This window comes from Cryptotermes secundus, unplaced genomic scaffold (genome assembly GCF_002891405.2).
Source record: "Cryptotermes secundus unplaced genomic scaffold, Csec_1.0 scaffold81, whole genome shotgun sequence".
Classification (NCBI taxonomy): Eukaryota; Metazoa; Arthropoda; class Insecta; order Blattodea; family Kalotermitidae; genus Cryptotermes; species Cryptotermes secundus.
In genome coordinates this window covers 1,166,700-1,188,615 of record NW_019718023.1, presented here as the reverse complement: position 1 = coordinate 1,188,615, position 21,916 = coordinate 1,166,700, and the positions used below count along the sequence as shown (strand labels likewise).

Below are 21,916 nucleotides of genomic sequence, written 5' to 3'. Positions count from 1 at the left end.
TAGTAGTAGTAGTAGTAGTAGTAGTAGTAGTAGTGTATGGTGGCGCCCGCACCTCCATAGGCATCAGTGAATTGTGCCCGAGTACATAAGAACGTTGGACAGCACTGCTCTAGACAGTCGCTCACAGATGGCGGTAAGGATGTCAGCCTTACTCGCCGGCCGCACTTTACCCCCAAGAACATTCCTGGTACTCATTTCTGTTAGAGACTGAGTCGACCCCAGGGCCATAGTGCGGCTGGAAGGATTAGGTCAATTGAAAAAATCCAATGACCACAATAACGATCTAATCCGTACAAAAATTTTGTCTAAATATTAATCGTAGTTCGAGTAAAACAATTTACAGTGTGTGCTTGTACATGTCTTTTAAGAGCCGTGCGGAGACGCTGTGAGGCTCATACCGTTGCGTAAGGATGCCACTAACATCTCTGATGTGCAGATTTGAAGGGGCACGTCACGGCCGGCACAGCGGCCACTGATTGGCCTATTGTACCTTCCCAGAGTGATTATGATGATGGAGATTATGGTGGAATGAAAATTGGCAAGGAAAACCGAAGTACTCGGAGAAAACCAGCCCCAGCACCACTTTGTCCACCACAAATCCCACTTCACCAGGCCCGGGATGGAACCCTGACCGCCGCGGTGGGAATCCAGCGACTAACCGCTTGAGTTATGGCGCGACCTTTCATTGAATTAAGTCATAATATTAAACGAACTGCTGTAATGTGAAAATGAGATTCTTCTGTCACCAGGTCACCATCAAGCCTACTTTCCTTCCGGTCACTCCATCAAATCCAAGGCCTATGGAGTGACACAGCACAGCAGTGGCTGATGCACTATGTCATAGTCACAAAACTCAATATTGGCTGAACATTATAATGGAATCAGATTTATTACAGATGAATTCAATAACACAGCATAAAACAGGAGGGGTAGGTAGAGAGGGAGTGGAGACTTCACTATAAAAGTGATACGCATAAACTGTTGGCTATTCGCTTTTCAATACTCGTGTTTAGAGCCTAAACGAATATTCATTTCCTCCAGCAAATTGTTCAACCAGAAGAGCGTATTCATTTAGTTTCATAACATCTCTATAAGTGGTGTAGTTACCTAACACAAGAGAACCTGTTTCTGCTAACTACACCTTTTTTTTTTATTCTTTTTATTTCTAGTGGGGTGGGACTAAGTCCCTTGTACTGCGGCCACTTCTGGCCTATTGTACCAGCCCAAGATGATATGTGAGGGTGATTGTGGAGCAATTGGTGGAGTGAAGATTGGTAGGGGAACCGAAGTACTCTGAGAAAACCTGCCCCAGCGCCACTTTGTCCACCACAAATCCCACTTGACTAGACCCGGGATCGAACTCGGGCCGCCGCGGTGGGAAGCCAGCGACTAACGGCTTGAGCTATGGCGCGGCCCTTAACTACACCTTAGTTACAAAGAAGGAACGTTTTACTGGACTTCTCTTCAGGCTGAAGCCTACTGCCGGCAAGTCACTCCTGGCATCGCGCCCCGCTGGGACCCATCGCTATATTTTGATATAGTGTGTAGACTGTGAACTCAACCTTACTCCAGAAAAGCCCTATGTACGTACATTTACATTCTCATACTGAAAGCGTCTCCATACAACTTAAAAAAATAAGTTCTGCGAAGAACTAATAGCATAGTTTCTTTTGATACGACACGGGCCACATTGAAAACGATATATCCAACAATTATTTTTGCGGCCGCGGAAAGTCTTTATCGAGTTCTTACCCAGTAACGATAAGGACACACACAGAGAGACCCATAGACACACGAGTCCAACAATTCTTCTATTATTGCTTGCATTCTTTGCCGCGGAAACATGTTTACCGAGCCGTTGCCTAGCAACGAAAGCAATACATTTTACGAAGCCTTTGCCTAGCACCGATAGGAGGGATACACATACAGACACACAGACTGATAGGACGAATTCATAATAAGGCCGCTGAGATGGGCTCAGTTGCCATGACATACATACCAAGTTCCATAAAATTTGGTTGAGATATTCAAAAGTTAAAAGACGGGAATCACAGATACACAGAGAGTATGGAGATTGCATAAGAAATGTTAATATCATAATGATGGGCGAATATAGGAAATATGTTGAAAATAGCATCTAGTAACTTTGTAATGGTGACGTAACCTTCCACGTCACTGATAGACTGACGCACCTGCTTAACATTGAAGTCGATGTTCGTGCGAACCGGTCTGAGGTGCAGGGGTTGTGGAGGCCGGAAGTTGTTTCCGAGAGGCGCCTTCGGGTGTTTACCATCCCCTTGCATTAATCTCCGCAGGCCGTGAAGCTGGAACACACGAACACTCACCATATTAAAACACTAATACCTCAAGGTCGGGTCTCTGTTCACTTCTTTGGAGTCTGAAACTCACAAACAGAGAAAGTGGGGGGGGGGCACTGAAAGACACTACACTTGGAGGGGGGCAAGACGTATCTATTTCTCCGATTTTGAAAGTTCTCAGGTACTGCGAGTTCGTACTTCTAGTAAAGACAAATTTGAGATAGGGTAAAGCCCTAGGAAGCGAAAAGGTAAAGTTTCAGAATGTGGTCACCGTCATGAGCAGAGGAAAGAAGCTGAGCTGAGCTTACTAAGATCGGAGGCCACGCCATAGCTCAAGCGGTTAGTCGCTGGCTTCCCACCGCGTCGGTCCGGGTTCGATCTCGGGTCTGGTCAAGTGTGGTTTCTGGTGGACAAAGTGGTGCTGGGGTAGGTTTTCTCCAAGTACTTCGGTTTCCCCTGCCAATCTTCATTCCACCAATTGCTCCACAATCAACCTCACCTATCATCTGGGGCTGGTACAATAGGCCAGAAGTGGCTGCAGTACAAGGGACTTAGTCCCACCCCACTAGCAATAAAAAACATAATAGTAAGATCGGAATTAATCTTCATACCAACGACGGAAGGGTTATGTCACAGAACAAAATTGTTCACGAGGAGGGCTATATGAGTGTTACAAGTCAAAATCCGATTCAAAATAAGTTATATTACGACCGACGCTCAGTCGGCCAGTCTATCTTGGTGTCAAGCACCCATCTGGGACCTCAAGACCAGATTTTTGTTAATAAGACAGTTCAGGATTTGTTGATATGGGGCGTCCTCTCTGACTAGAAGACGGGTCTGTCCTTTACAACTGCTGCTGGTCCTCGCCAGTCCAGTGATTCTCGAGTCCTAGTCCATCGAGACTCATGGCCATATTTTACTGTGTTTGTGTACAGGTAGAGGCCTTGCGACGAGCTGATCACCCGCCCAAGGAGTCTTACCGAATGTGTAAGATCTAGAAAAACCGAAGTGAACGGAGAAGTTCATGGAAGTAGGCCTAGGCCCACTGGGGCTGTAGTGCCAAGAAAAAAAAGAAGCATAACATCCCAGACAACAGTAATCTCCATAATTACGTATTACAGTGAAAATTTAATTTCTCATGGAGAGATAAGGTAAAGAACATTCAAATGGGCTATTCTGACCAAGCATATTCTGAACATGAGTCTACAGCATTACAGCTTTGTCAAGACTGTATTTTAGTTACTGGAAGTGTCGTTAAATTAATTACAGATAAATAAACAAGATATATATTCAGAAAAGACTGTATGAGTTTAGATATTTATGGCTGTATGAAAAATAGGTTATGATATATTTGATGTAAAGTTTATTCGGATATGTAGCAGCTGTGACGGCCCTTTGTTTATGACAAACCGCGTCAGACGTGAATACGACGGAACCACCGACACGCATAATTACATTTAACTTAATTGTATTTATATGATGCTGTCAGTGTTTCATGGATAGTCATTTTGTTACAGTGATACATACTCGTATATAGCCACGTTACAACTCATACGCTGTTTGAAATATCGATATATTATTATTTATGCAATCGATTTTCGAAAATTGTACGTCACCGAACTGATTCATTGTGAAATTAAATATAAATCGAGAATAGTGGAATACATAGCAAGATCAGAACTATAAAGACGAAAATTTTTCGTATAATAACATTAAGTTTGAATGTCAATTCAACACAATTAATCCTGTCATAATTTTAGGCTAGAGCCACACGAGCGCACGAAATGCGTCCGTTGAACGAACGTCGTGACTTCCGTTGTAGAAATAAACAAGAGAGGCAAATGCTACGCTTTCTTCTGGCTCCATTGCAGACAAGAAAATAACGCACCGCATTCTGCAAATGTGTGGTGTCCTCAGCAACGTCAGTCATAAAGTACGTTCGTTGCAACGGATGTACTTTGTGCGCTCGTGTGGCACCAGCCTTAAAATGAAAGTAATTTATAAAACGTTGCGTATTTTTTACCGTACGCTCCTTTATGAAGGAATTATGTACGTTTATTATTTAGACTGAGACGTGGATCAAGGTGGTGGACAAAGTTGCGCTGGGGCAGGTTTTCTCCGAGTACTTCTGTTTCCCCTGCCAATCTTCATTCCACCAATTGCTCTACAATCACACTCACCTATCATCTGGGGCTGGTACAATAGGCCAGAAATGGCCTCAGTACAAGGGACTTAGTCCCACCCCACTAGCAATAAATAAATACATAATTCTACCCCACTATCAACAAAAAATTCCACTTGGTACTGCGGTCACTTTTGGTCTATTGTGTCAGCCCCAGATGATAGGTGAGGGTGATTGTGGAGCAATTTGTGGAATGAAGATCGGCAGGGGAAACCGAAGTACTCGGATAAAATCTATCTCAGTGCTACTTTGTCCACCACAAATCCCACATGACCAGGACGAACCCCGGCCACCGCGGTGGAAAGCCGGCGACTAACCGCTTGAGCTATGGAGCGGTTTTGGTCAAGTAGTTAGCTTACTGCAGAAGATGTCAAAGTTAAATTATATGAATATTAAGGAGTAATGCCAGCCACTTGTGTGTGACGTTCAGAATGAACCGAGCTGAAAGCAAAATTTGTTACAGGAAGAGGTAAAACTTCCTGTGACCTGTGCAGATACAAAGTGCATGTATATACGAAAACATAACCTCACTTAGTTTGAGGAGATACAATAAATCATGAAGCAAAACCATACTCTGACTTGCTTATTATTTGTATCATGAATTCTTCCACCGTTCATGGCGATGGGACACAAAAACTAGACACAGTGAAGACAATAAATCACTCCGCCCTTCTACGCTTACATACAGTGCCATATGCCAGTACGCTGCGTGCAGCACAGGTCTAAGTGAGCATCAGACAATAAGACTAAGGATGCTGATACCACTTTCAGATACAAGTCGTTGGGAAGAAGTCAATATCTAGCGCGGCGTTGCTTTTGTGAACACTTCACAATAGCGAGGACTCAAAGGAAATGATTTCTATCTAAGATTTGAGGTTCTCAAGGCGGTGTTTATGAAAAGTAGCATCTTCTAGTATGTGACGCCGTGTAATCTAGTAAAAGCTCACAGATGTTCCTCAGGTACTTCGGTAGGCCTCTACGAGAATTCATGGCATCATATCCCATAGCTATAATCCTTCATTCTTGTTATAAACAAAAACAAACTCCGTGATTTTAGTCCGCAAGCGAACTATACCGACCGAGCGACGGCCGCTTGTCGGCGAAGTTTAGTGCCAACTTTTGTGGAAAGAGTGTGTGGCGTGGTCAGCGCAACGAATCCCCACGGCCGTTGATTTCGGTTTTCTATCTTGCCCCATCCACCTGAGGACGGAGACAGATCCAGTGTCCGAAACGTTGTGGATTTTTGTCTTATATATACCAGAGTCTATATATAGTATATATATAGAGTGTAAAATAAACCTTATAGTTCTGTACAGCATACACCATCTTCAGAATCCTTTCAAGTCTATATGCTATTATTTGTTGAGCGTCTCTCTTTTAGCTACAAACTGAACTCTTCTCAGTTAGCCGATACTAAGACTGTAGGCCGACGGCTGCGTCATCTTGTGGCCGGTAGTCGTACTCATGTGAACCTGCTTATGGGACATTTCTTAGTGAAATTATAGAGAAACTGTTGTGATAATTATAGATATTTAACTACAACAAGTAATCTTGATAGGCACGGACACGAATTCAATCAAGAGGAGTGATTATGTTTTGATGGACATAAACATTCCCCGCTTCATATCAGTGATCACAATCTTAATGCAAATAAAGTAAACACATCCACACATACAAGCGAGAGCTTAATTTTATGCAATACGGTCTAATTTTGAATACAACGCATTGCTAATGTACATTAGCATATAAATGGGTAACCTGCCCACTTGAAAATAAATCATATGCATCAATCATACAGCAATTTGCATATATCGAATATATTTGGGGAAGTTTCAGCTCGACTTTATTTTGAAATGAGAGTCTTGACTTTTGTATATTTTAAGTGACTGGAATAAACATTTAGAGTAAACTAAATTACTTATTATCCAAAATGACTATTTCATTCTTGTCACTTTCATCATTTTGAAAGTTTTCTGCTACGGAAGACGTGTATATAGAAATTCAAGTCTTGGCATTCTCTCCTTACGTGAGAAAGCACGAGTAGTTGAGGATAGGGGCACAAGATAACAGCAGTGGAAGTTGTATAGTGTTTATCAAACAAAACAAACTCCGTGGGTTTAGTCCGCAAGAGAACTATACCGACCGAGCTATCGCCGCTTGACGGCGAAGTTAGTGCTAACTTTAGAGGATAGAGGGTGTCGCGTGATCAGGGCAACGATCCCTATGACCGTTAATTTCGGTTTTCTAAACCGGACCCGCTATTTCCTTGAAATAGCTCCTCAATTATCTTCAAGAGGCCCAGTGCACTCCGTTCCATACTCGCTACGTATAAGAAAATCTGGTAGCGCTGGGAATTGAACCCGGGATCTCTGGATCTGTAGCCAGGAATTCCGACCATTAGACCACAGAGGCATGAAAATAAATTTCTTTATGCAGAAGTCTCGCAAGATGCACACCGATATTTTATGGAGTTTAATATGTTAATATAAATATAGATGTATTTCCAGGACAATTTCAAGTTATTATAGTTAGATGTTATTGGCGTAATTTTAACAACTTTCCCGCTGGAATTTCTACTGGATTTTCGTATCAAATGCGTACCTCAAATTTTACCACAAATGAAACCATAGTTTAGCTGGAACTTCATCTGTTCCATCATTTTCTGTGGGTCATTAACGGCGCTTTAATCGACTTGACGTGTGTCAAATTGTACGATGGTGAATAAAGGATGAATTGGAAGGGATCTAGAAAGATCCGAGCCTGGCCTGAGGTACTATTCCAGCAATTTGCCTGGAGGGACTGAGGAAACCACGACAAATCTGTCAGGAAAATGTTCCGACCGGGATTCGAACAAAGCAGTTCTCGAATACGAATCTAGAGCGTTGCCGCTACGGAGAAAAATGAACCAAAATATAACCAAAAGAGGAACTGATACTGGGTTCTGTCCGGAGCTCCCATAAATTTGGGAGAAGAGAAATGAAAAATCTATATTAATTATACTGTCAAGGAACTTAAAGAGTAAAGGCTGGTTTACACTGAGGCAACCATTGGCAACCGCGCCGCACGCGGCGCGATCGCATGCTGCAAGTTGCTAGCTTGCAGGTAGTGGGTAGCGCAAGCGCATGCGGCTTGCGTCCCGCATCCTCTAGTTGCTCCAGGCCGCAAGGGTTCAGTTGCCTACTCGCATGCGGCGTGATGATTTGGGACACGGATAAAGCCAAGTGTCTTATCGAAGAATATCGTGAAAAGAGCATTCTGTGGGATTTGCGGGATCCCAATTATAAAGACAATAGGAAGAATTTGAAGCTATGGGACGAATTAGGCACGAAGTTTGAATGCTCGGTGAAGGAAGCGAAAGGAAAGGTTACAAATCTCAGAACGACCTTCCACAGGTATAGAAAGAGGAAGAGCGAATACGCCGAAGGTGATCAGTGGGTGCACTTCCGGTCATTGAGCTTCCTTCTTGAGGTTGACACATATTTCTATACAAGCTGACGTAAAAATTGAAGCAACCAGTCGCTCTGGGTGTAAATGGGGTCCGTCGCATGCGGCAATGGTTGCTCCTGGCCGCATGCTGCTTGATAAATTTGACGGCAAATATAGTCGCTCGAGGATGGCAACTAGGTTGCTTTAAGCTGCCCCAGTGTAAACCCACCTTAAGAGGCCTGCCTCATATAAAAGGATACTACCGAAACCTGGCTTAAAGAAATAGGTTGAACAGTAGACGGTGCGTAACTGGCTCAGAATAAGGTTAATTACCAGGTTCATGCGGCGGCATGCGGTAGCATAGAAGGATGACGCACTATACTACAAGCTTGAAGGTCACGGGTTCGATTCCTGATGAGACCATTGAATATTTCAATTGACCTAATCCTTCCAGCCTCATTATGACTCTTAGGTCAACTCAACCTCTAACAGAAATGAGTATCAGGAACTTTCATGGGGCTAAAGGGCGGCCGGCGCGTAAGGCTGAAAACCTAACCGCCATTTTTGAGCTTATTGTATAGAAAATGTGGTAGCCTCGACGTATCACAATCCTATTGCACTCCACGATCTGTTACAGGGATACCTTTTTATCTTTTTCATTAGATTAATACGAACTAATAACGAATAATCAGGTTCCATAAAAGTTGACACCATCATCACCCTATGCATTTAACCCTTTGAAGCCCTCTGGTTGCTATATGTGCCACACTTTAACTTACTAAATCTTACATTCTGCCCACAGAGTGTACTTGTGTCAGGTCAGGTCAGGTCATGTTACAACTGACGGTCAGTCAGTCTGTCGGTCTTGGTGTCGAGCCCCAGCTGGGGCTCATGACCAGATATTTCTTTTCAATGAAAGTTACCGTCCTGTCCATGTGTAGCGCCCTCTCTGACGAGAGGTCGGGTCTGTCATCTGTCAGTCAGTCTGTATTAAGTCTATTGTCTGTATTTACATACATTTACAAATACACACTTAATCCTTACTTCTATGTACAATATATACACAGCCTCTGTCAGTCCAGGCTAGGTACAGCAGATTATGCTCTTTATATATGTATATATATATTNACGACACAGGCCTCAACCAAAATCTGATAATTTTAACAACAAAGGATCGAAAATTTCAGAGCTACCAGCAATATAACTCCTTAATACTCTCCTTGAGCGTGAATCAGTCCTGTCCTGTCAAACAGACAATCTCGAATCCACCACTCGATCCCGATTCCGCATCGAATCCAATCCGCTCTGACGTATACAACAGCACACTAACTCCGAATCGAACTCCTCAACTCCACGTCCACTATGAATCAATAATGAATCCGAATCAATGAATCGCCCATCCTGTACTTGTGTGTTCCGTATGACTCACAATAAACAGCGACTGTTTCTCTAAACAGCATTAACCGGTTGGGCCTTGTAGCGGAGACGTGATGTTTCCTGTGAGGTACGGACTAAATTTTTATATATTATTTAGAAAAACTCAGTCTTTAAACTGTTAAGATCAATTTAATATTAAATTTGCAGCTACCACAAGGTCTCCTGACTCTTCTTTTCCTTTCGGGTTTAAATCAGAATTCTCCATACTTTTCTCATCCCCATATGCGTTCTACACGACCCGCTAACTTTATCTGTCTAAATTTTATCAGGTTAATACTACTTCAGGTGAAGAATACAAATCATCAAGTTCTCACAATTCAGTTCTTTCAATCGCTTTTTGCTTCTTTTTCATGTCCTGTTTCCTCACAAACGTTAGGTTCTGTAAACCCGTCAATTTATCCGTGCTCCTTCTTCAGAAAGACAGGCCAGATTCAGCCTCCACACCAGGCCTACAGTTTAATTCCCCATCACATATATCAAAGAATTCGTAATTCTTTCCCTCGAAAAGCTTCGAATCCAGAACTGTCAATCAGAGATCCAGACTGCGAGAAGCCGGGTCTACAGATCTGCTTGCTGTCACAATCTGATTTGAAATATAGATTGTGCGCTCTAGTGAGGCACGCGGTCTGTAGAGATGAGTCACACTTGTCCTTAAGAGCTCTATCTTCGAGCATATACCGACGTGTGAAAAGTAAGTAAAGGTATTCCTGTAACAGGCTATGGAGGCCCGTAGGGTTGTGAGATGTTGAGGTTCCCACTTTTTCTAGACAATCGGTTCATAGATGGCGGTAAGGTTATCAGCCTTACACCGCCGGCCGTGCTTTACTCCCAAGAACATTCCTTGTACTCATTTATGTTAGAGGCTGTCGACCCCAGGGCCATAGTGCGGCTGGAAGAATTAAGTCAATTTAAAAAAATCCAGTGACCTCATCGGGACCTGAACCAGCAACCTTCCGGCTTCTAGCATAGTGCCTCAAGCAAGTACGCTAGTTGGTCCTTGTAATAAAGGCGCAGTGTGTTCTCTGTGAGCGAAGAACTGAATTTTTAACATTGCTTGAGAGACATTAAGGAACACATATTCATCTGTTTTCTGTACAGATATCCGGTGGTCGATATACAACATCCGGGAGGAACTAAGATCATCTACGTCGACAGAGGTTGTCACTGATTGCTCCTAATCCCAACTTAATTGGTCAGAATTAAACCCTTTTTTGTAAAGACCAAAAAATTATCTTTCCAATTTTTTTTCCTCTTGGCACTACAGCCCCAGTGGGCCTAGGCCTACCTCCATGAACTCCGTTGACTTCGGTTTTTCTAGATCTTACATATTCGGTAGGACTCCTTGGGCGGGTGATCAGCTCGTCGCAAGGCCTCTACATGTATACAAACACAGAAGAACGCACACACACAAACTAAACATCCATGCCCTGAGTGGGATTCGAACCCACGATTCCGGTTTCCAAGCTAGCGAAGACATTACATGCCTTAGACCGCTCGGCTACCGTGACCGGCACCTTTCCAAATTATGCAATTCATATTTATTTCAGAAAATCAAAGTCCCAGGCCTTTCTTTTTCCCCAAGCTTCAATTTCTAACAATTCTAACGTCTTCGCTTTAACACTGCCCTTCTCAGAAGTACAAATGGGCAAAGTCTGGGATCGCCACAAAACGTGGCACCCATCCCTCCGCTTAAATCAAGTTCCTCTTCTTCCACGACTTTCCCTTCCATCTACTTTTCTATTCTGTTCTTTCTTATCTGTCTCACTAACACATCCGTTGAAAAAATGTGGCAATTCCAATCCCTTGTGACAGTTACCACTGCTACACATTGCAACGCTTAGGCGACAATCTGAGCTTACGCTTTCACCTGACACGTGAGTCTGGAGAGAAAGTTCGATAATACACATAATAATGATAATAATTCAGAGATCATGAGGACTTTCCCTAAGGAAGGGGGGCTGAAATTTTCTGAAGGGGGTGCCAGCCAGTAAGTATGCTTATAAACTTATGTTTAAGTAGTTTCAGACTATTTTTATTATAATTCATGATGGGAATATAATTTTTCTTTAAACACTTTTATTATTCATATTAATATTATATATAATTTGTTATTTTATCAATTTTGCTTTTTTTTTTTCAGAAATCCAGGCAGATAGATGCCTTTGCCGGGGCCCTTGCGAACGGTACAAATTTTGGTAGAAAAATCGACTCTATAATACCGACTGACTGCACTGCACTTGCGTGACTGACCTGCTAAATTGCTGCTGGCCCTCGACAGAACAGTCGTTCTTAATTTCAAGCCCCGTCGAGTCCCATGATGTAATTTATGTTCGTTCCACAACCATTTGTATGTTTAGAAATGGAATAACTTCTTCGACGTTTGGAGGGCTGACTGAAATAATTTTATTTATATCTCCTCTATCCTGGATCGCCGGCCACGGTAGCTGAGCAGTCTAAGGCATGTATCGTCTTCGCTTTCTCGGAAGCCGGGATCATGGGTTCGAATGCCACATAAGGCATGGATGTTTTGTGTGTGTATGCGTTTATTCTGTATTTTTGTTTGTCCTGTGTCTAGGTAGAGACCTTGCGATGAGCTGATCACCAGTCCAAGGACTCCTAGCGCCTGTGAAATGATCAAGAAACTGAGAAATCAGCCCCGTGCTCCAAATTGGGAGCGAGAGGAGAGAGAGATAGAGGAAGAGAGAAATCCTCGCTCGATGGTGACTAACTGATATTACGTGTAATTTTGCATTTGGTATCCATGGAAACGTCATAACGACAAACCAACAATTATTACGACAAAGAAATTATTTATACATGTCGGGATGTAGAGAGTTAAAGATAAATTCATTTAGCTGTCAATGCAGTTTCTTTTCTAACAGGCCGCGCCATAGTTCAAGCGGTTAGTCGCTGGCCTCCCACTGCGGCGGCCCGGGTTCGATCCCGGGTCTGGTCAAGTGGGATCTGTGATGGACAAATTGGCGCTGAGGCAGGTTTTCTCCGAGTACTTCGGTTTCCCCTCCCAATCTTCATTCCACCAATTGCTCCACAATCACCCTCACCTATCATCTGGGGCTGGTACAATAGGCCAGAAGTGGCAGAAGTACAAGGGACTTAGTCTCACCCCGCTAGCAATAAATAACAATAACTCTTTCCTAAGAGCAACAGTAACTAAATTTCTCCTAAAAGTGGAAATGCCATCTGTTTGCTCAGCAATGAAGTACATGAGCTAGCCGTACACAAGTTATACTAAACTGAGACTTAGTCCCTTTTTCTTGTGCATATTCGAATTGCACATTTCAATCATATCAGAGAGAGCAGAAGGCATAAAAAAAATCTCATATCATGACGCAAACCGTGAATAAATCTTGTCTAAATTGCTTGCTTTTTTTTTTCGTTCTCTCCCGCCCCACAATGGCACTCCCTTCCTACCCTCAAAAGTGAGCAACTTTGCAGTACAAACTGAACCCAATCCGTCAGCCATTGCTCGGATACTTGCGTCCCTACCACACACTACTGATGCTGATGAGCTTTACACAGGTCCCGTTTCAATCGTTTAAGGTTTAATCCTTATAAGTTCGTTTAGTATAGTGATGGGTTAAGGGCTGGGAGGCTGGGATTCGAATCCAGGCAGAAGCAAGATGTTTCTTTCCTCTACAGCATCCAGACAGGCTCTGCAGCTCACTCAGCCTCCTATCCAATGGCTACCGTGGGTAAAGTGACCCAAACGTGAAGCTGAGCACTCACATTTACATAGTGCCGAGATCAAGACTGACGGAGCTATACCTCCACTCATTCATTTGTCTTCGTGGCATGGTGCTTAATTATTAAGCAAAAGGAAAAATTTACTTCTTTTAACTAACGTTTCTTCTTCATCATTAGAGGCTTGGTATAGACATTCGTCTATTTCACTCCATAATTTTGTGTGATCTGTGAAACTCTTTAAAGGCGATAGGGATAGCTGGTAAAGTGGTGGGAACCGCTATCCGTCAGCAAGTTCATGGTCTCTCTCGTTGTGTATCCATATATAGTATTGTACATTCAAACAGAACGTCATCACCAATTAATTAGAAACACAATACGTTTATCAGCCCATAAAAACCTTTGTAATTCCTATTAACATTCAACGAATGGGACGTAATGCAAATTAATCGGTTTTGTTAACGTACTAATTTGTTTCTAAAGTAGACGTACACTTTTTTCTGTTTGAAAGGAAAAACGATGTTTCCGGTTTGACAGTTACTTTTCTACAAGCAAGAAAATCAACAGCTACCCAGACCCGCGCGTCCCACTTTCACTATCTCCCGACGTGTCTTGCTGACGGACTGATCCCCAAGAGATTTACACCGCGTGAAATGAATTGATTGCCGGCATCGAACCGGAGGTGGGCACGCGCACTCAAACAAACCGCTGACTGCAGGGACAGAAATGGAACCTGATACCATCAAGCAGGTTGTGTAATTAACTTCTAAAATTTGTCACGAATTTTTATTACTACACTTAATGTTTCCGGAAAATAATCACCGTCCTGTTTTTATTTAAAACATGCAACGTTTTGGAGACTGGATTCTATATCCATCCTCAGGTGGAAACTAATCAGTACGGCCCAATCGATAGGGCTTCCCAGACACCAGCACCAACACAAGATAGGACATAAACAAAATAAAATATATACCATACACACATAAAATCATTAAAAAAACTCTACAAAACTGAGGTTTAGTACCTGTGTCCATACATTTTTGACAGATATTCTGATAGTACTGTGATTTTAACAATAGCCGTGAAATACTGCATGGACGTAAGTGCTAGGCCTCATATATGTGGAATTATTTTAAAGACTTTAATTTTTGTCTTAACTCTCGCAGATGGTCTATGCTGTGCATGGTGTATATATCTTGTGTTGATGCTGGTATTTGGAGGTAGGGACTAGTTCTATCGGTTGGGCCCAACTGAGTAGGTTCCACGTGAAGACAGAGACAGAACCCTGTCCCCGAAACGTTGTATTTCAAATAAAAACAGGACGAATGATAAGATTGGTAATATTTGACGATTAACACATTGCATAGCAAAGACAGTCAATACGTTCATATATATATAAAAAAAACAGATTGCACTAACTCATGGAACTCAGTTCTTCTTAACAAGCCGCCATTTCGTAAAATTTTATGGGACCTGAAGGTTCATTATTGTGCTCAAAGAACCCACCACTGGTCCCTATCCTGACCCAGATCAGTCCAGTCCATACCGCCCCATTATATTCCTCTAAGATCACCTTTAATATTATCCACCCACCTACCTCTTGGTTTTTCTACTGGTCTCTTTCCTTCTGACTTCCACATTAAAACTTTATATGCAATTTTCTTGTTCTCATTCGTGCTCCAGCTTCCGGTCTCCTTACCCCTCTTCTTTCCAAATATTCTCAGTCTTTGCCACTCGCTCAAATTCAGAGACCAAGTTTCACATCCATATAGAAAGTATTTGTTTTGATGTTTATACTTATTTCCACCGGCCATTTTCTAAATTGGTTTTGGAATTTGTACCGCTCCCACCCAAAATATCAGTCATGGTTAGGATGGATACGAATAACTAAAGAAATTAAATATCCCCATTGTAAGAACAATTTAAAAAATTCGGATATTTGGTAGATGGGATGCAGTTATGGAAAATTGGATGGTTCGTAGAACATGGGGTGTCAGGGTCTAATAAAAATACACACTTACACACCTCAGCGAACAACAGCCAGGCTCGAACACTGGCTCCAGTGACTGAGATTAGCTCTTTCTAAGGGGCCCAACTGAGTAGGTGTCTTTCTTTCTCACGTGAAGACGGAAACATCCAGTTTCCGAAACGTCGTGTCTTCTATTACCTAGAATTCCGGACGATGTAAAAGGTCCAAAAACCTAGTAATTACCAAACTCTTTACTTTTAAAATTTAATTGAACATAGTAATTATTTAAACTCACTAATAGGATCGTAGAATATCTTTGCAGGTTCGATTATGTTTGGTACGTTTTTATATGTTGGTTTTCTCTGGGGGCCCTCCCATAGCTCAGGCTGTCAGTCTCTGGTCTTCCACCGCGGCGTCCTGGGTTTGGTATCGGTTCAAGTCATGCGGTATTTGTGGTAGACAAAGAAGTACTAGAGCAGGTTTTCTCCGAGTACTTCGGTTTCCTCTGCCAATTCTCATTCCACCAACTGCTTCACACTCGTCTATCATCTGGCGATGGTGCAGTGGGCCAATTGGTGGCTGATGTACGAAGTGGACTCAGTCTCACCCCACCCCAAGAAAATAAAAAGAACTTTTCTTTGTGTATATAAATCAAAAGAGCGGAGCGCACGAAACAAAAAAATGTATGCCCAGTCCCAAAATGTTATCAGAAAATTTTGGTTTGGACACGGTAGCATAGTTGGTTGGGGCACTATGCTACAAACCGGAAGATCGCGGGATCAAATCCCGATGAGGTCATTGGATATTTTCAATTGACATAATCCTTCCAGCCCCACAATGGCCTGGATTCTTCCTGGGAAGTAAAGGTCTACTGGCGCGTAAGGCTGACAACCTTACCTCCATCTGTCTAGAAAATGTGGGAGCCTCGACGTCTCGGAACCCTATGGGCCTCCACGACTTGTTACAGGGATAGCTTCACCTTTCTACTTGGAGAATTAGTGTAGTCCCTGTAGTGTTACGATTGGCCTGCACACGCTTTGACCTCTGCATATATAAAACAGCAAATGAACTCGAATAACCAAACGATCTAAGGGAACAGAAACAAAGACCTCAGTTGCACGCAATAAACTATTCAGTAAGACTAGGTATTGCTTCTGATGGGGGGAGGGGGGGCGCTGAGTGAACCTTATGGGCTTGCTGGGAATATGAATGGTGAAACGTGGGCTTAATGTTCATTGCTTTACATTAGAAACAGGCGACATAAAGAAGCACCCACAGTTGGAAACATGAATTAAATTTACAGTTTTGAGTATCTTACTGGTCTTGATATTCGTTAATTGTAGACATATCAGCTGTTTATAATACAGGGTGATTCATTCAGAGGAGGCCCACAATAAAATATTGTAAATCACGAAAAATTTACATATGGAAACGAAATTTTACGACAATTACTCAGTGGTTGCCTGTCCGGTGCGTGCCATTTCCCTTGCGTTGTCCCTCCTGTTATGCTGGCTAAAATGTTCGCGAAAATGGGGAGTCGTTTCTGCCTGTGTCTCCAGGCAGAAAGCAATCACTTTCAGCATTATTTTATCTCAAATTCTACTGAGATACGTAGTCATCAATTTTCGTTTTCATCTACATAATTTTGTATGATTAATAATAATTATTAACTTAATTATAAACTTTACCTCATATGTGGTCTGGTGTTCATAGTTCATGGCTACAGATCCAGAGGTCCAGGTTCGATTCCCGGCGATAACAGATTTTCTGAGAAGTAGTGGGTCTGGAACGGGGTCCACTCAGCCTCGTTAGGATAATTGAGAAACTATTTCAAGTNACGCCAGAAGCGTCCTCTTCCGAGGGAAAAACGCCCTCGTTCGTTCCAGTCATAGAGTGGGCATTGCCCACTCTATGACTGGAACTATGACTGTCATAGTTACTCCCGCCGTTAACCCGCGCTTGCTTGAATTTCTTCACTTTGACATTCAGTATTTCAGTATTCNCCGTTCTAGAAAACCGAGATTAACGGCCGTGGGGATCCGTTGCCCTACACCCTTTACCCGCAAAAGTTTGCACTGAATTCGCCGACTAGCTGCGGTCACTCGGTCGGTTCGCTTGCGGACTAAAACCACGGAGTTTGCTTTTATAACTATTAACTTGTAGGCTCCTTCCAGTGAATCACCCTGTATGAATGTATCATTGTCAACTCTAATTATACAGGATAAAGAGCAAATATCAAACTTCCTGTCCTGCTATTTCTGTAAGCAACCTTCCTTCATCTGAGTCTTAGACGATAAATTTTACTGTAAAAATGTAAAAATTCTTCGGAGATATAACACTGGTTTCTATTTCGACTTATTTTTCGAAACTTGAAGATAGAGGTGATATATTACTCCGAAATGTCGGTTGATTTTCAAAGGACTATATGACGTTATATCCCAGTNACTGTGGACCTGTCGTCTGACAGATTACTGATCAATCAATCAATATGACGTTATATCCCAGCAGATACAACTCTTCCTGACCAACGCCGAGGGAACCTCAAATAAGCCATTTCTTTCCTGAAGCATTTACAGACGCGACGGGTAATAAAGAGTTTGTTTAGAGTGATAATTTTAAGTTGCTGACTCTGTATACTTTTTCAGGAAGCTGTGAATTTGATCCTTAACTTGCTCAATCAGCTATAACAGTAAACAATAACATGAGATGCTCAGTGAACGCACACCGCCACACACAAACAGAAACAATCGTTCGGCCTGCACGGCAACCGGCCAATGTTGCCAGTGTTACCAATGTTCCAATTCATTCTATTAAATGAAACAATACACTAATGGCTGGATCATTACATTAGCTGAGCGTTAAAACTGATACGCAACACAATGTGGTCTCATTCAGTAAACGGGTTTAACATGAATTCATTAAAATGTTCATTCTTTTAATCGCATCTCGAAACCATGCACGACACAGTTATCGGGTTGCAGCTCTCCGCCTCATGGAATGAGGGTTCAAACCTATACCAGATGTATTTATTTCATTCAACATTATCCACCCCATTCTCCCGTATGACTATGCTTAAAGAGGAAGAAATGTTAGGGGGGGATTTTGGTTTCGGGAACATGTTAATTCTGTTTACGATTTGTTCAACTATGCTACGTACAAAAATGTCCAAAGTTCTAATGCTTCTGGCTTTAATACGGGAGGTTTTCGGTTTGAATCTTGGCCGAAACACTGATTAGCCTTTGATTTCTCGTGGTTGTTCTCATGGTATTTAGAAGATTAAGGAGACAGCATCAAAAATGAAGGACAAAACAGCTTTATTCCAAACTACGTGCAATTTATTATTCTTGACCATTCGTTCCAGCATTCGGCGATCTACTGTCTGACATAATAAGACAGAACAGTCAAATGAACCATGGAAAAATACATTAATAATGTGTTCAATATCTCAGAATATATGGTGTTAGAAAGTAGGGTGATTGATGAACAATAATTTGGAAAGTATGTGGAAGGAAGAAACCGTTTCCTAAATAAAGTTACTGCATTTATCTGGAGTGACAGAGGAAAACCACAAACCCGAATTCATCATGTTCTTCATCAATGTAAATTCCTCATTTATTTGAAGAGGTTGAAGAAAATAACGAAAACTCGAAGCATTCATGGCTTAAACTAAGGTACTATCACGTCATTTGTTGGGAGAGGCTGAGAAAAATAAAGAAAACCTTCGACTAGTATGACTGTATCATTATGACCTGCTAAGGATGATGATATATGCTGTTATCTTCCAACAAACTCGCTGTGTTAGAGGATATATTACTTATGTTTATGCTTCGCTATCTTCTGGGTTTATTTTTCCTGACAGATATTTCCGCCTCACTGTTATTTCTTCCTGTTCCGCATTCCTGCCCCGGATTTTAATGTAACTGGTTCTTCCGCAAGATGGCAGACAAAGCAAACAAATGCAATCCACATCTCATTATTTTGAACACTTTAATAACACGGTTCTACTAGAGACTACACAGGAAACATACGTCACGTGACAGCTAAGCTCTGTTGGAATGTGACGTCATTGCCTATGCGTAAACTGCACGGACACAAAGAAAACACTGCTCTTGTATTATTGCGTGAAGTCACAGCCTACGCGGAAGTGTTTACGAGCTGTTACCTTGAAACGGGTTGCTTAACCCCGTTGTTCTATTGTTGCGTACGTGTATTACTTAGCAACAGCTGTTTCTGTGGCTCAAATTTTCTTGCTTCGTGCAAAGACTCCAACAGTATTAAGCTGTAAGTGCGGCGTCTGACTATACGTTGCAGGGTTCATGACATAAGAGTACAGTGTATACTAAACATGGAACAGACTATAACGCTCTCTCTGGCATATTCAAATTACGTGCTTCCAAATACGTGTAATATCTCTTAGACTTTCATTTGTTCTGTACCTAATGGGCCCCAATAATGAGGGTAATGCCCGTGTTCCAATACCCTCCGTGTCAGAAACCCAAATTACGACATCCAGACTCCTTAATGTAGATCTGATTGGAATCTGTAATTTTGAGCTGTGCAAATTTGAAGCATTGGTCCCACCAGACTCTACCGTCTGCATGAACCAGGGTTGTACAGCTTGGAGCACACGGCAGGTTGGCGTACCTGTAACAATCCTGACTAGAATTCGGAAGGCACTTGGTTCAAACCTCAATGAGGTTGTCCTGGACTTCCTTGTATTTTATTACTTATTCGTTAGTGCAGCACGCGTTGAGAATTAAAGGTCTTATGGCTACAAGCCCCTTTCATATGTAGATAATATGGAAAACTGTTTTATGTGGAAGTTGTAGATCTTAAAAATATCTATTAATCTCAGAATGCATAATACTTCATAACAATTGGTTCTTTACAAGAAATCAATAAAGCTCACTTTGACCTCAATGTAACGTAGAATTACATCGTGTCGATAAGAATTTACATGACTTTCAGTGTAGATTCTACATCCCCAAAATCAAATTTCAACCCCATCAGTAATTTTGGAAAAAGACTCACAAGACTCTCCCAAAAATATTACGCGTTTCCTTTATACAATTCTTGCATACAAAGAGCACACAACATTAAAATAATACATTCTACCCCGTAATGGACCAAACATTTTTTACACCCGTCACCTTATTCAAATTAGTTGGCATGGAACCCTGTATCGGTTGTTCCTCTCCATATGTCCATACCACGGGTTTTCGTTCTCAGCTCATATTCGTACTCTGAACAAAGAAGCAGAAGGTCGCTCCGAAACTTTGGTAGATACCAAATTACACAGCGTCACATATCGATAATCTTCATATGAGACTTGAAGATGAACTGAAGTCTGGGTTGTGACGTCTCGTAATACCGACGATTCGGAGGAACAAATTGCTCCCGTCTTCAGGGTCAAAACACGTAGCAAGGATAAGGAAATGTGACAGAAATCCTAAGGACATAGGGCTGTGTAGGAACGTCTGGAGGGATGTGAAATATTAATGAGGCACCGAGATGTGTTCGTGCTTTTCCTCAGCTTCTTCAGGCGAATGGCAGCATGCCACATAAACGTAGTCCACGCCTGCTTCCTTCCACAGATTTTAAGTTATGAAAAGTTCTATCTTCTGGTATATAAAGCCGTATAGTCCGTTGAAAATCAACCGACGTTACGGATGAAGAAGTAGCCTCCATCTTTAGATTCGAGTATACTTCAAAGAAGAAACCAACACGAAGCAGGTAGCAATTTGGAGGCGATACGCTCCTCAGAAACATCCGTTGACTCGCAACGGACTACACAGCGCTATATCACAGTCTTTATATGTTTATGGTTTATTAACGATGATGTCAGTGCCTCATAATTATAATTTCGAATGTACGATGAATAATTAATAATGAATTGGGAAATATGTGGAAGGAAGGGCTGGTTGCCTAACTTCAGGTACCGTCAACTCATTTTACTGGAGTGTCTAAGGAAAAACCCGGAATAAATATGTGACTAGCCTGAATTGGGGATGAGACTAGATAATTCAGAAACCCTCTGATCTAAAGTAATTGTAAAAAAGGTTAAGGTGTCCCTGTAACAGGCCGTGGAGGTCCAAAGGTTTGTGAGACGTCGGGGCTCCCACATTATCTAGACAATCGACTCGCAGATGGCGGTGAGGTTGTCAGCCTTACACGCCGGCAGCCCGTTAACCCTAGGAAGATTCTTGGTATTCATTTCTGTTAGAGACTGAGTCGACCCCAGGGCCAGAATACGGCTGAAAGTATTAGGTCAATTGAGAAATACAATGACCTCATCGGGAATCGAACCCGGTCGCGGCTTGTAACACAGTGCTTCAATCAACTACGCTACTGTTTTCCCCCCTTTTCAATTTTTGCTTACCTGCGCATAAATTTTTGGAAACCCTGAGTAAAAGAGGTGAGAGACCCAACGACCAATTTTCCCTTCTGACCGGTCTGTAAGTCATTTGGACTGTGTCATTTACTGCCTGCTGGGAGCTTGGATTGGAGTTGCCCGGACTTCCTGTGTTGTGCATGTTGCCTAGAGCTGCAGGGTCATCCCTTCTCCTCACGCCCGTGTTCACACTTATTGCCACACAATGTACTCCCGCTCACGTGACGTGTATTCTTATTAACCAAACACTCCAACTGGCGGATTCTCCTACTCGTGCCATAGTTAAGCACTGCTAGCACGATCCAACATACTACAATTCAGGTGGCAAATAATTCAAGCTCTTAATACAGGTAAAACCACCTACGTAAACATTCACCTCCGCTGATGTGGGGGACATCAGTTCGAATCTCGAAACCAACTATCCCGGTAATCAAGACTGCCTTGTCAAACTTACTTAATCCGTTCCTCTTATGCCTTACGGTGTCGAGTTT

General features: G+C 42.3%; 1 protein-coding gene across 1 annotated transcript in view; it reads right to left on the bottom strand.

The window, feature by feature from the left end:
- LOC111868617 (carbonic anhydrase-related protein 10) overlaps positions 1–21,916 on the bottom strand; it is a 464,761-nt gene that overhangs the window by 13,369 nt on the left and 429,476 nt on the right. Inside the window, exon 9 of the mRNA XM_033753652.1 lies at positions 2,193–2,324. Within this exon, the coding sequence (XP_033609543.1) occupies positions 2,193–2,324 (132 nt within the window). The remainder of the gene's footprint in view (positions 1–2,192; positions 2,325–21,916) is intronic.